Here is a 13,205-nt window from a genome sequence, read left to right as displayed (position 1 = left end):
GATCCATCCAGGTAAAGGTGAGCAGCTGGATCCACACAGATTGGATTTTGTGTTCAAAAACTCAGTTTTTGAAGGTAATGGAGCTCTTAGTGGGTTTGGTGGGTAGCACTGGGCTTTCATCTATGAAAACTGGTCTCATTTATTTATTTTACATCAGTGTGGCTTTCTAAAAGTCACGTCACTGCACAGCCACACATCTGAGTGTTCACAATACGTTCTATCTGCGTGCCTTTGGTGCTCAGGATTGAAACTGGGCCTGTGGGGCTCAGCCCTTACACTTCTTGCTGTGGTTCAAAAAGCAATACTAATGCAAATGGGTTTGTAATCCTTTAGCTTCCTCTATTTTAGCTTTTTTTCAGCTCTCTCATTGTGCAATCACCACCAGTTTGACCTTTATGTATTTTATTAAACACGCCTGCAGCAGGATGCACCCCCTCAACATGAACCTAACGTGAAGAATGAGCAGGTTTGGGGTTTCCTTTGTGAGCCACTGAGTTCCTGTGTGGCCCAGATCCTCTGGGATTTGTGCTAGTTCTGGATGGCATGAACTGGCACTGCACATACAGGTGACTGTGTGGAGAAGCTGGAGAACCCATCACAGATCACCTAAAAGCACAAAATAACCGAATTTTGAAACTTGTTTTTCTAGGACTTCTGTGATTTTTCTTGTTAAATTACACGTGAAATTGTAATTTAATAATTACATCCTCCCCCTCAGTCCTCTGTATCCCTGGGAAGGATGTTTTCAGGAGCAGGCTGTCCGACCTTGATCTGACTCCTGTGCCTTTCTGACCTGCCCCTGTCAGAGCTCGGATCTGCCAGGCCAGCATGGGGATTCCTTGGGAAATCTGGGAATGAGTGCTGATATCTCATTTAGTCAGGAAGCAGGGACAGGGATATACACTAACAAGGCATCTTTGTTTGGCTCGTTTCTCTGAATGAAGTCCATTGATTGGAAGAAAAACCCCTTTATTCTAATTGGAGGGCTCTGCAGAGATTCAGACAAGCACCAGGAGTCTCACCCACTTTATTTTTCACATTTCCAACCCCAGTAGCTGCCTCGTGTGCACCAGTGAAAGTCCCACACAAGGGCAGGGACCATCAGCCCCTGCACTTGGCTCTTCACCTCTGCACCAGGCCCCTCTTCAGAGCCTTTTCCTGGGGGGCCTTAAAATCCACCAGCACAGTGGAATCACAGAGCACTGTGAGAACCTCAGTGATCATTCAGGACTTGGCCCCAATGATCCTGGTGGGTCCCTTCCAACTCAGGATATTCCTCAATCCTATGATCATACATCGAGGTTTTTTATCTTACTTTACAACAGTGAATCTTAACACCAACATTTTTAGGGAGTCTTGTCTATTTTCTGTTGTTTTGGGATTTTAATTTTCTTTTTAAATTTCCAATTTATTCACATCTTTCACTTGCCCAAAGCTGGTTTTATGAGTCACCCAAAAGTACTGCGGCATTTTGTTTCCTTCCATGCGAAGCTGGACGACGAGTGGTGCTGTGGGCTGGAAGCAGTTACACTCTTGTGGTTCTTTAACCTCTTGGAGTGTTTTAGAGGAGAAACGTGAGCTCCTGGTTTTCTGCCTTTGCAGTGAAACCCCACGAGTTTCATACACATTGAGTCACGGTGTTGACAGGTGACTGATAAACATCTGCACCAGTCGAGTTACCGTAACTCAGAGATTCGTGGATCTAATGTTTGCGAGTCACTTGCACGTGAAACCTTTCATCTGCTCTTTTTTTTGTATTTTTCTTAAGCTATGAACAAATTGATGGTTTTAGTAACCACAGAATTCAGTTACTTATTTCTAGACATTCACCTCCAAAATGTTTTTAGTGCTTTTGGGGTGCAGTTTATTTCCTCCTTGCAGCTGGCACAGAGAACTGGAGTTGCACTGTGCTGCCCAGAGAGGTGTAAGCAGAATTTCAGAATTTCACTCTCCTCCACTTCTGCCCAGTTCAGAGTTTTCCAAACCCCAGCACACCCAGAGGAAAACATTTTTCTTTTCATTAACCCAGTATCAAGTGACTCTAACTGTGGAGGGTTTATATCTATATTTATATCTGCCAGTATTGGATTACCTGAATTCCTGTGTAGAGGTTCAGGTGTGGTGCAGAGGAAGCTGTAGCTCTCAAAGGACAGTGGGGAAAACTGACTTCAGTGTCCAAGGACTTTTCAAAGGTGAATCTCTCAGAAAATGGCCTCACCACCTTCTCTATTAGACTGGTTTGCTTCTAAGCCTGAGGTTTAAAAAATATGAAAAAACCAAAAAACAACACCCAAATGCTAGCTGTGTCTACGAACAGCCTCTTTCAGCAGAGAACATATCATGCCCCATTCCCAGGGATTTCTGCCCTTTAGAAAAGTCTTCACGGGGTTCAAACAGTTCTTTACCCACCCAGGTAATTATCACCTCTCGTCTCTTGCAGGTGAGAAACGGCCCAGCTTCGATGTCAATTATAACTCCAGTTTCCTGTATGAAAAGGAGAGTGAGATGATGCACGGGCGCATGATGGACCAGGCCATCAACAACGCCATCACCTACCTCGGGGCCGAGGCCCTGCGCCCGCTGGTGCAGACCTCGCCGGCCCCCACGGCCGAGATGGTGCCGGTCATCAGCAGCCTGTACCCGCTGCCGCTGCCCCGCGCCGACGTCCCCAACGGCGCCGCGCCGGAGAGCGAGAAGAGCCACGGCCTCCTCAGGGACAAGAGCCTGTCATCCGACAGGGGCCTTTCCCCAAACAACAGCGGCCACGACTCCACAGACACTGACAGCAACCACGAGGAGAGGCCCAATCCCACCTTCCACCAGAGCCAGGTGATCGCGGCTCCGACCCGCAACGGCCTCCAAGCCCTGAAGGATTTCTCGAGGCCGTACGACATCATCAAGCCGCCCGCCATCTGCCCGCGCGACGCCTTCAAGGTCATCAACAAGGAAGGGGAGGCCATCGGGGTGTACCGCTGCGACCACTGCCGCGTGCTCTTCCTGGATTACGTGATGTTCACCATCCACATGGGCTGCCACGGCTTCCGTGACCCCTTCGAGTGCAACGTCTGCGGCTACCGGAGCCACGACCGCTACGAGTTCTCCTCACACATAGCTCGGGGAGAGCACAGAGTCGTGCTCAAGTGAAAGGACCGGTTCTCCAAGGTCAAAGGCTGCGTTTCCCATCGGAGGGTTGGTTGGTTGGGTTTTTAATTAGTATAATGAAATTTCTTGAGTATTTTTCTAGGCCAGTTTTAAGTGTGTCACAAGGTGGTGACACCTTTTTAAATTTGTCTTTCCCAATAATTCAGTGTTCTGTAGCATCTCTGCCTGGCTGCTGTGGTGAGTGGGACTGTGGGAAGCACCAGGAGCAGAGACTGGTTTTGATATGAACTTTATTTTTGTGAAACTTCAGAGCCATTTACGATGTTTTCAATTTTTAACTTGTGTTTGTTTTTATAGAGTTTGCTTTAAGTCAGCACAAAAGGTTTTCATGCCAATTCCCCTGCTCATTCAGGTGTCTAGTCAGAGCTGTGTTGGAGGAGCTTTTCCTAGTTATAATCCCAGTGGCTCATCACCAAAACAAGGAAAACAAGGGCAGGAAAAGGGAGGGATTATTAATTCCTCCTTAAAGCTTTTCCCCTAAGCCCCAACAAGAGTGTGGCACACTTTCATTTTTCTTACCCCACTGCTGACATTCTTTAAAGTTACTCTGTAAGAGAAAAATAAGAAATGAGACTTATTTGGGGTTTGGATTTTTTTAACAGTACATATTTTTGGGATACCCAGTGAGGTCACTGGTTGGCTCATCCATGTGGCCTGGGGGAAATCCCAATTTTCATTGCTGGAAACTCCTCCTTTCTGATGGGTGCCAAGAAGGAGGATGAAGCTGTGCTGTGTGTTGTGCCTCTCTGCCTTGTTCCCACAGCAGGACATGTGGCCATGCCATCCATGTCCCCATAGGGTGGCCCTGGCTGGCTGTGGGCAGGTGAGACCTCAGGCAGGTGTGTGAGAGCCACACCTGCAGCGGGGCAGCCCTTGGGAGGTGCTGCTCCACACCCTGAGCAGGTGCCATCCCTTTGAAGCTGGTTTTTACAACAGTTCTTTGAATCTCCCCACGGCCCCGCAGCTGTGTCGGTGTCCCTGTGCTGGAGAGGGGTTTGGTAACGGCTTTGCTGAGTGAAGGTTTAGTCTTTGCAAAGTATTTTTGCATCCCGTAGTTAGGAGTGTTCTGATGGACTTTCTGCATCCCTTGTGTGGTTTGAGAGCTGTGTTGCTTTCGTGTTATCCTTGGTGATCCAATCACTTCCCTGAGGGAAGGCTGGAGGGCTGAGGGACAAGAAATACTGAAATTCATCCCTCCCTCTGAATTCTTTTGGCTCAGTTATTTCCTCCATGAATTTTAAGGTACAAAATAAGAAATTTATGTTCATTTTTCCCACTAAGAGTGGGTCTGGAGAGGGATAAATCAGCCTGCAGCGTGCCTGAGTATCCAGAGTGCTGTGGAAGCTCTAATCCAGGATCCTGCTATCCCTGGGGCTGAGGAGAATTCTTTTACTGTTATGTGTGGAGCTGTAAAGCAGGATTAGGATGTTTCCCAGAGCCCCACCATGAGAAAGGTGTATGTTTGCTCTCCCCCAATGAACACAATGTGACCAATGCTCCTCCTGTGAGGGAGGCTGCAGTTCCATCAGGGATCAGCCCCAAAGGCCAAACTTTGGGGTCCACAAAACAGAGGGAAAGGGAGGGGAAGGGAGCGAGAGAATTCCCAGAGGACAAAAAGAAGGTTCCGCTGCTGCCCTGACGTTTTTAAGTCCGACATTTTTAGGACATTGTGGTTGTCTTTATCAATTTCTCATTTTGTGACAAGCTTGCTTTTCAATGGCTTAGTTTTCAAGACCAAAGAATTGTCAATAAATGAATAAAATATTTAAATAATGACGATGTCCTGACTTGAGGGCAGGCAAAGGCAGGTTCTTAAAGGGATCCACAGAGAGATGTCTCCTGGAGCCACCTAAACATCTTAATTTCCATAAGTGGATGGGGTAATGGATTCATCTAAGAATACACTTTAATTGTCCCTTTATACCCCATCATTCACCCCTGTCCCACAGAGCTGCCACTGGCTTGGGAGGTGGGAATCCCACTGAGCAGTGTCTGGATGTTGAGGGGCTGTGTTGGTCCAGGGCAGGTCTCTGAGCTTGGAAGAGCTCTGGAAACCACCTCGTCTGGGAAAACAGATAGGAAAACCACTGGTACTGGTTGGGAGCCTGATTTATTCTGCTCCTGGCTTGGTTATTTTTGTCTGGAACAGGTTTGGAGCATTCTCCAGTGCTTTGGTGTGTCCGTCTCACTTAGTTCTTCATTTACTGATGAATTACACCCCAAGAGTGGGCAGGGTAGGCTCAGGAAAGGAGCTTTTGGCACCACAAAATGAGCTTCTGGTGCTTAAAGATTTATTAAAGTTTTTAAAATGTCAGTAAATAAATGTCCACTCTGTCAGCCATGAAAACAGAGCTGGAAGTGCCCAGCAGAGCTGGCTGAGGAGTGGGAGCGAGTGCTGGGGCTGGAGCTGCTGGTGCTGTCACCTCTGGGAGCTGTAAATGCCACGGGTGTGATGGAAGCTGTGAGCAGCACACCTGTGGCTGTGCTGTGTCCCCATGGGGTGCTGAGCCACGGTGGAGGCTGTGCTCAGCACAACCAGTTACTCAGTGGAGTAACTGATACCGTCAGAGGTGTAAAATAACATCGTCTGCTCCTCTGACTGCTGGAAAATGGTGTTAGACACAGTTTTGGTTAAAAGAGGATCGATTTAACCCGAGAGCTGTGGGGTGGGCTCGTGGTTCCTGGGGGTGTCGGGGCTGTGTCAGCCAGATGGAAACATCCCTGCGGCAGAGGGTGGAGGCTCACACCAGCCCCCCGGCCCTTTTAGCACCTGCTTTACCAGGCTGACGTTCTTCGCGCTTGTTTCATTCCCCCCGACACCTTCTGCCGCAAGAGCTGGACACGCTTGAGAAACAGAAACGAAAAAAACCGAGAAGAAAGTCAGAGGATCCTTTTTTTCTTTTCCCTTCACTTCCTTCCCAGCCCGGGTGCGACACAAGCACTGAGGGGTCTTTTCTGCTGCCGGGACACTCCGAGGGTTGGGTGAGACACAGGGGGCTCAGGGCTGGGAACAGCGAGTCCCACGGAGTCTTCCCATCCTGGTTTGTCCTTTAATAAGAATTGGTTTGATCCAAAACCCCTCAGCCTTCTCCTGCCCGGAGACAAACTCCTTTAAAGGCTTACAGAAACCTTCAGTTGGTGTTGTGACAGAGAGATCCTTATCTGCTGATAGCTGTAATCGTGATAGAGCACAGAGGAACTCGTTTCTCCTGTCGTCGTGTTGAAACACGCTTCTTAACGCACAAAAAATCCCATAAAACTCTTCCGGGTGCTGGTCTGCATCCCTGGAGCATCCCGGCCGGCTCCTGCTCCCGCGGGGAGCCGTCCAGCACCCAAAACCCGACGGTGCCGGGAGGGGACAGGGAGGACTGAGTCACTGCCACCACCTCCTCCGTGTCCCCATTCCCCGGCCGTGCACTGAGTCACGCTCCCCGCGCCGGCCCGGCGGGACCCGGCGGCGTTTTCCCACCCTCCGTGTGGGTTCCCAAATCCGGGGGGCAGGGGGTGAGCAGAGCCACCTCTGTGCTGAGCGAGAGAGGGAAGGGGCATGGGAAGTGCCCCCAGCTCTGGCACCGCCACAGGGAGCTCTGCAGCCCCGGGGCTCCCACCGGGACACTCGGGTGCCGCACGAGCCGTGGCTGTCACCGGGGCACCACCACGGGGACAGCAGGCTTGTGTCACGCCTGGTGCCCCCCTCACTGCGCCGGGAGGGAAGTGAAGCCCCCGGGGAGCCGCCGAACCGGCCCCTCCAGCCCCTCCAGCCCGGTTATATCTGGCGCCACATTTGCATGGCAGCGAGTCGGCACCTGGCAGCGAAATCCTCGGGGGATCGAGGACACGGGGAGCGGCTGGCAATTGTAACACGCCGGCGACAGGAAAGTCCCAGCAGATGATTGTTTTTAGAAGAATCTACTTCCAGCCCGGCCCCTGCGGCAACGCCTCCACCCCGGCACCCGCTGGGTGGGCTGGGGGTGAAAGTCCTGGGCTCGAAGTGGTGCTCCATGGCCGCGGAGGATGCTCCAGGTGGGAGGTGATGCTCCTCAGCCTCAAACATAACCCAGGTGCTCCCCACCGCTTGGGGATCCCCTCACCCACACAGCAGCTCCCTGTTCCCTCCTCTCTCTGCCCCGGACGGCAGGAGCTGGGAGCGGGGCTGGGGCTGTCACTGCTCCCCCCAGACCCCACTGCCCCCCACCCGCACTGAGCGCTGCGGCTCATCCCGCTCCCCCCAGTTCCCCCAGTACCAGCCCCATTGCTGCTCCCCTGGGCACTGGAGGGCACCGCGGGGCTGGGGGGGTACGAGAGGGCTCCTGTCCTCCTTCAGCCCCGTTTCCCACAGCTGTGGCTTTGTGCCGGGGGCCCCCTCGTTGCTCCCCGGGGCCGGGCAGAGTCACGCCTCCCCCCCATCCTGCCCCCCAAACGGAGAAAGTTAGTCAAATCTGCAGAAACCGCAGTGGGGGGAGGCAGCGACACTGTCACCGCTTTGATGTCACCCCTGCACGTCCCACAGGTGCTGCCATCACCCCGGAGCCACGGTCCCACCGCCGCTTTGCCATTAACTCGTGCGAGAAGGGGGGATAATGCAAAAATATTTCCTTCCCCACCTCCATCCTGTCCCCAGGGTCCCTGGAGCGGGGGGGGCTCGGAGAAGCCACGTGCGAGGCACACGGAGCTGCAGCCGCTTCCATCCAGCCCTTTCACGTGGGGCTGGGGGTCCCTCCAGGGCTCGGGGGACTGCGCCGGGGAGTGCGGGGGGAGCCAGGAAGGTTTCTGAGCAGCGGGGCTGCTTCAGGCCGAGCCTCCTGCGGTTTCCCCCCGCGCTCACCTCCCGGTGCTGTCACGCCAAGCGCCCAGGGTGAACCCACCCCGCCGTCACCCAGCGGGAGCTGGAGGGGACCCCCGGGGCAGCGTGTGCTGCTGGGCTCCCCTGCACGCACCCAGCCCTTGCCATACATCCCAGCCCTCCTCTGCACTGGCCCCTGCACCCCCTTTGCAGCCCTGTGCCCCTCTGAGCACACCGCACACCCCTCACACTCTGCTCTCTGCCCTCCCCACACCTCCCGCACCCCCTGTGCAGCCCCAGTGCCCCAGGGCTCGGTGCCAGACAGGGGTGACACAGCATCCTCCACCACGGGACATTCCCGACCCCACAGCAGTGCCTGGAGGAAGGAGGATGCAGCACCAGGAGGTGACGGGGGGTGAGGTCCCCGGGGTGTCACACGCCCCCGGGTCGGAGGTACAGGTGCCCCAGGGGAGCAGGAGGCAGGCAGGGGACAGCTGCCAGCCCTTCCCAGCCCCGTCACGGCCGCTGCACTCCCGGAGGAAGCTGCTCTGCGTTGCTCACCCGGCGCTGGTTATAAATACCCTCCCCATTTTAATGCGGCGGCGGCGGGAGCTATTCCGAGCCGGCAACGGGAAGCGAAACCCCGCACGGGTCCCGGCCCCTCTCCCCCGCCCCGGGATGGGCTGGGCAGTGCCCAGGGGCCACAAGGGCTTATTTGAAGCCCAGGAGCCGCGCACCCGCTTTGACCTTCTGTGCCTTCCACCGGAGCAGGCGGATGGCGCGGAGGCCGAACCGCAGCACGGCGTCGTACTTGAACACCAGCTTGTAGAAGGCGTCGGTGATGAGGGCGCCGCTGGGGTCGGCGTGTTTGAGCGCGGCCATCGGCGTGTACGCCACGTTGGTCTGGTGCCGGAACGGCGGCCGCGCCGCCTCGATCACCCGCAGGGTGTGCTGCACGTGGGCATGGGACTGTCCCCTTCCTGTCCCCACAGCCCAGCCCCAGCCCTCCACCATTCCCACCCCTACCCCTTTTCAACCCTGTCTGCATCCCATCCCCATCTGCATCTCCATCCTCAATGGCATTCCCATCTCCTCCCTTCCCATTCCCCTCCTATCCCCATTCCCATCCCAACTCCTCATTCACTTCCTGTCCCATCCCAAGCCCTTCCCATCCTGTCCCCATCTCTAATCCGTCCCGCCTCACCCCATCACCATTCCTATCCCATCCCCAACTCCTTCCCATTCTACCCCTCCTTAGCCTATCCCACCCCATCCCCATCCCCATCCCATCCTATCCCTATCTCCATCCCTTCCCATTCCCATTCCATTTCTCTCCCATCTCCATCCTCAGTTCCTTCCCATCTTATTCCCATCCCCTCCACATTCTCATCCCATCACCATTCCCATTCCCATTCCCAGCCATGCTCAGCCCCATTAGGATGGAGCTGTCTGGGTGCGAGCTGTCCCACTGCTGGCTGGGCATCGCTGCTCCTTGCTAGGTTTAATTGGCTAATTGTCCAATTGCCCAGGCGCCCCCAGCCCACTGGAGCCCCCTGCCCGCCTCTCACCTCTGCAATATCCTCGGGGGTCTGGCCCAGGCTGGTGAACACATCTCTGGAGTTCCTCAGGTAGAGCTCGGTGAAAATTTTGGCCGTCTCGGGGTCGGTCCTTGAGTAGTCGGCGCGTTCGGCTTCCTCGTACAACTTGGTCTCGAATTCCGTCATCACCGGCCCCGGCTCCACCAGGCTGATCCTGCCCAGGGATGGGGCACTGGGCACTGGGCACCCCCAGACCCCCCAGCCCCAGGGGCTGCGCGGCCGCCTGTCCCCGCACTCACGCCACGTTGAAGCGCAGCGCCTGCACCACCAGGCTCTCGCAGAACCCCTCCACCGCGAACTTGGAGGCCGAGTAGATGTCATTGAAGACGATGCCTGAATGGTTGGGAGTCCTGGTCAGGGCTGGGTGAGGGCTGGTCCCCCCAGGGCACCCCATTTTCCCCTACCCTGCAGGCCCATGATGCTGCTGATGACGACGATGTGGCCGCCGCGGCGTCTCTTCATGTCGGGCAGCACCTCCTTGACCAGGCGGACGAGGCCGAAGAAGTTGGTGTCCATGAGGCTCTGCATGGCTGCCAGGCTCTGGCACTCCAGGGGTCCCGCCATGCCCACCCCGGCATTGCTGACTGTGGGCAGGGGGGCATCAGTGGGGTGTGCCCTGGGCTGGGGGATCCCACACCCTGGGCATGGGGTGTCCCTGGTTCTCGGGGTGTCCCCAGCAGGGGATGTCCTGGGTGTGGAGGGTCCCTGGTGCAGGGTGTCCCTGGCAGAGAGGGTCATTGGTGTGTGGGGTCAGGGGGTCCCTTGTGAGTGAGGAGCCCCTGGCACGGGGGGGAGACAGTGTTTGGAGGGTCCCCACAATGGGATGTCCTGAGTTTGAAGGGTCCCTGGTATGGGACTGTCCCAGCACAGAGGGTCCCTGGTGCAGGGGGTCCCTGGCATGGACAGTCCCCATACACGGGGTCAGGCTCATGAGGTGTCTCTGGCTGGGAGAGTCCCAGCGCTGGGAGCACAAATGATCCCAGCACGGGACAAGCTTGGCTGGACAGCCCCCAGTACAGGGTCCCCATCACGGAGGGTCCCCGCACCGGGGTGGGAGAGAAATCCCGGGGCTCACCCAGGATATCGACGTGCCTCCCGGGGATGCTGTCGAGGCAGGCTCGGATGGAGCCCTCATCACACACGTCCAGCTGTTTGATCTCCAGCGTCCGGCCCAGCGCCGGCCCCGCCGCCGCCGCCAGCGCCCCGCTCCTGCCCACGTTCCTCATGGTGGCGATGACTGGGGGGCACAGGCGGCTCAGCCCCCGCGGGTTCTCCCCGGGGGCTGGGGGGGTCCCTCCACCCCGCTCACCTCGGAAGCGGCGCTGCTTGTCCCGGGCCAGCCGCACGGCCAGCGCCAGCCCGATGCCGGAGGAGCAGCCGGTGATCAGCACCGTCTTGGGAGCCATGGCACGGCCTCCCCCCCGCGCCCCAGCCCCCCGCCTTTATAGCAGCCGCCCCAGCCCCCCCAAATCCGAGCCCTTAATCCCTCCTGGATAATCCCCCCGCCCGGGGATTTGCGGCGGCCGCGTGGCTGAGCCGCACGTGGTGCCCGGGGAGCACAGAGGGGCCTTTGTGTGGGACCCGGGCACTGCGGGGACACAGCGGGACACTGCCAGGCGTGGGGACACTGCGGGACATGGGGACACTGCCAGCAGTGCTGCCACCAGCACTGGGGGGCTCTGGGAATGGGAAGGAACAAGGCAGGAGCTCTGCAAAAATAACCTTTATTATCACTGGTATAAAACATGTCCCAGTTCAACTGGCCTCGTGGGGACGCAGGGGACACGGTGATGGGTGCCCCCCTCACCCCCACACCCCGGGATCCCGCTCCTGGGGACCCCAAAACCCCCCTGGTGTGGGGGCAGGGAGTGCCAGGCCCCCGCAGGGACACTCGGGGCTGGTGCTGCAGGGCAGAGGGGAGAAAGTGCTTGAGTGTGGGGGTCCTGGCGGTGGGCTGTGCCAAGCTGTGCCATACTGGCAGTGCCAGGCTGTGCCAAACCACCCAGCTATGCCAGACTGTGCCAAATTGTGCCACGCTGGTGGTGCTGGGCTGTGCCAAACCATCCCACTGGTGCCAGGCTGTGTCAAGCTGTGCTGGCAGCGCCGGGCTGTGCTGGGTTGTGCCACGTTGGTGGTGCCCAGCTGTGCCAAACTGCGCTGGTGGTGCTGGGCTGTGCCAAGCCGTGCCCTATCAGCAGGGCCAGGCTGCACCAAACCATCCCAGTGGTGCCAGGCTGTGCCGAGCCATTCCGTGCCGGTGGTGAGACCGAGCCAAAGAGCACCAGCAGTGCCAGACTGCTCCGAGCCACGCCGGCAGTGCCAGACTGAGCCAAACCCTGCCATGCCGGTGGTGCCAGGCTGTGCCAGACCCTGCCATGGTGCCCTCAGAGGGCCACGCAGGTGCAGTAGTGCCGCAGCTTGCAGGGCAGGATGCCGCGGTTGATCTGGTGGAACTCCACGAGCTGGATGAGGTCAGCGAAGCGCGTCTGCCCGTCATCCATGGTGAAGTAGAGCCGACCCTCCTCCTCGCTCTGCGGGGGAGCTGTGGGTCAGGACCCCTCTCCCCAGCCCCCCCGGCTCCCCCAGCCCCGCGCCGGCACTCACCGGCAGGATGAGGTAGTGTTTGATGCGCTGCAGGTGGCACAGGGACAGCACGAAGCCCTTGGGGTTCCGCTGGCTCTCCCGCACCAGGAAGACCCTGTGGGACGCCCCAGGGGTGTCACTGCTGGCCCCAGGTCCCCTCTGCCCTCCCAGTGTCACCCACAGGGTGCCACAAACCCCCCTGTGAAGAGCTGGGAGTAGCCTGGTGCCCCCTGGCAGTCTGTGTCCCCCCAGGAGCCTGTGCCCCCCAAACCCTGCAAAATCCCGGGAGTCACAACCCCCTGGGATCACTCACCCCCACACATATCCTGTATCCCCCCAGGAGCTGCAAGACCCTGTCACCCTTGGGCTCCTGTACCTCCCTGGAGTTCCATGTCCCCCCCAGGAGCCCCGGGGACCCCCAAACCCCCCACCCCAGGGTCCCGTACCCGTCCACCAAGCCCTGACGGCCGATGAGCTGCTGGGTGTCCTCCCGGGAGATGCGCCCGTGGAACCAGGGCTGGGTGCGGTGGATGGCTGTGGGGAGAGGGGTGTCAGGCTTGGGGGGGACCCCCTGCCCGGGCCAGGGATCCCCGCTGGGCACTGACCCCCCCATCTCACCGGCACTGAGCGGGGAGCTGTGGCAGGCCGCGGGCAGGCTGTAGCGGTGTGTCGTCTTCTTCTGGGCACACAAAGAAAGGAGGGGACGTTAGGGTGGGCTCAGGGGGACACCCCCTCACTCCCCAGCACCCCAACTCACCCTCCAGGCCTGTGCCTCCTCCAGGGCTGCGGTCAGAACCTCATTGGGGTTCTCGATCACCCGGCCCGTGCACCCTGAGAAGTCCATGGCCACCAGCGCATTGTCCGAGACGCTTCGCTGTGGGGACAGGGGGGTCACCGGAGGGTCCCCCACGGGCCAGGGGCTGCAGGGGCAGGGGACACTCACCAGGGGCGTGGGGCCGATCCAGGGGGGCTGGCTCAGTCGTGCCTGAGCTTGCTGGTAATTGCGGTAGAGCTGCATCCCGTACTGGGAGAACAGCCCTGTCAGCTGGGGGGCCCTGCTGTGGGGTGGGGGAGCACCC

At 57.9% G+C, this 13,205-nt stretch overlaps 3 protein-coding genes across 8 annotated transcripts in view; 1 reads left to right on the top strand and 2 right to left on the bottom strand.

Moving 5' to 3' along the window:
• The window catches only part of IKZF3 (IKAROS family zinc finger 3), a 37,747-nt gene extending 32,806 nt beyond the window's left edge, over window positions 1–4,941 (top strand). For all 6 annotated transcript variants that reach the window (XM_015651393.1, XM_015651398.1, XM_015651397.1 and 3 more), the window contains one exon: window positions 2,441–4,941. In XM_015651393.1, coding sequence (XP_015506879.1) covers window positions 2,441–3,144 — 704 coding nt within the window. In that variant the 3' untranslated portion in view covers window positions 3,145–4,941. The remainder of the gene's footprint in view (window positions 1–2,440) is intronic.
• Window positions 4,942–8,163: 3,222 nt separating this feature from the next.
• RDH8 (retinol dehydrogenase 8) lies at window positions 8,164–11,194 on the bottom strand. The gene is made up of 5 exons (XM_033520038.1): window positions 10,619–11,194; window positions 9,948–10,127; window positions 9,783–9,876; window positions 9,514–9,697; window positions 8,164–8,896 (listed from the first exon to the last, which is right to left on the bottom strand). Exons 1-5 carry the CDS (start codon window positions 10,947–10,949, stop codon window positions 8,657–8,659), a joined length of 1,029 nt encoding a protein of 342 aa, XP_033375929.1. The 5' UTR covers window positions 10,950–11,194; the 3' UTR covers window positions 8,164–8,656.
• Window positions 11,195–11,251: 57 nt separating this feature from the next.
• The window catches only part of GRB7 (growth factor receptor bound protein 7), an 8,068-nt gene continuing 6,114 nt past the window's right edge, over window positions 11,252–13,205 (bottom strand). The window contains exons 11-16 of the mRNA XM_015650998.3: window positions 13,070–13,150; window positions 12,884–13,000; window positions 12,745–12,805; window positions 12,573–12,660; window positions 12,148–12,241; window positions 11,252–12,074 (exon numbers count right to left, since the gene is read on the bottom strand). Coding sequence (XP_015506484.2) covers window positions 11,928–12,074; window positions 12,148–12,241; window positions 12,573–12,660; window positions 12,745–12,805; window positions 12,884–13,000; window positions 13,070–13,150 — 588 coding nt within the window. The 3' untranslated portion in view covers window positions 11,252–11,927. The remainder of the gene's footprint in view (window positions 12,075–12,147; window positions 12,242–12,572; window positions 12,661–12,744; window positions 12,806–12,883; window positions 13,001–13,069; window positions 13,151–13,205) is intronic.

The sequence above is a fragment of the Parus major genome, chromosome 27, assembly GCF_001522545.3.
Source record: "Parus major isolate Abel chromosome 27, Parus_major1.1, whole genome shotgun sequence".
NCBI classification, from domain to species: Eukaryota; Metazoa; Chordata; class Aves; order Passeriformes; family Paridae; genus Parus; species Parus major.
Note: the sequence above shows the minus strand (reverse complement) of the source record. Positions and strands in the feature narration are given on the sequence as shown.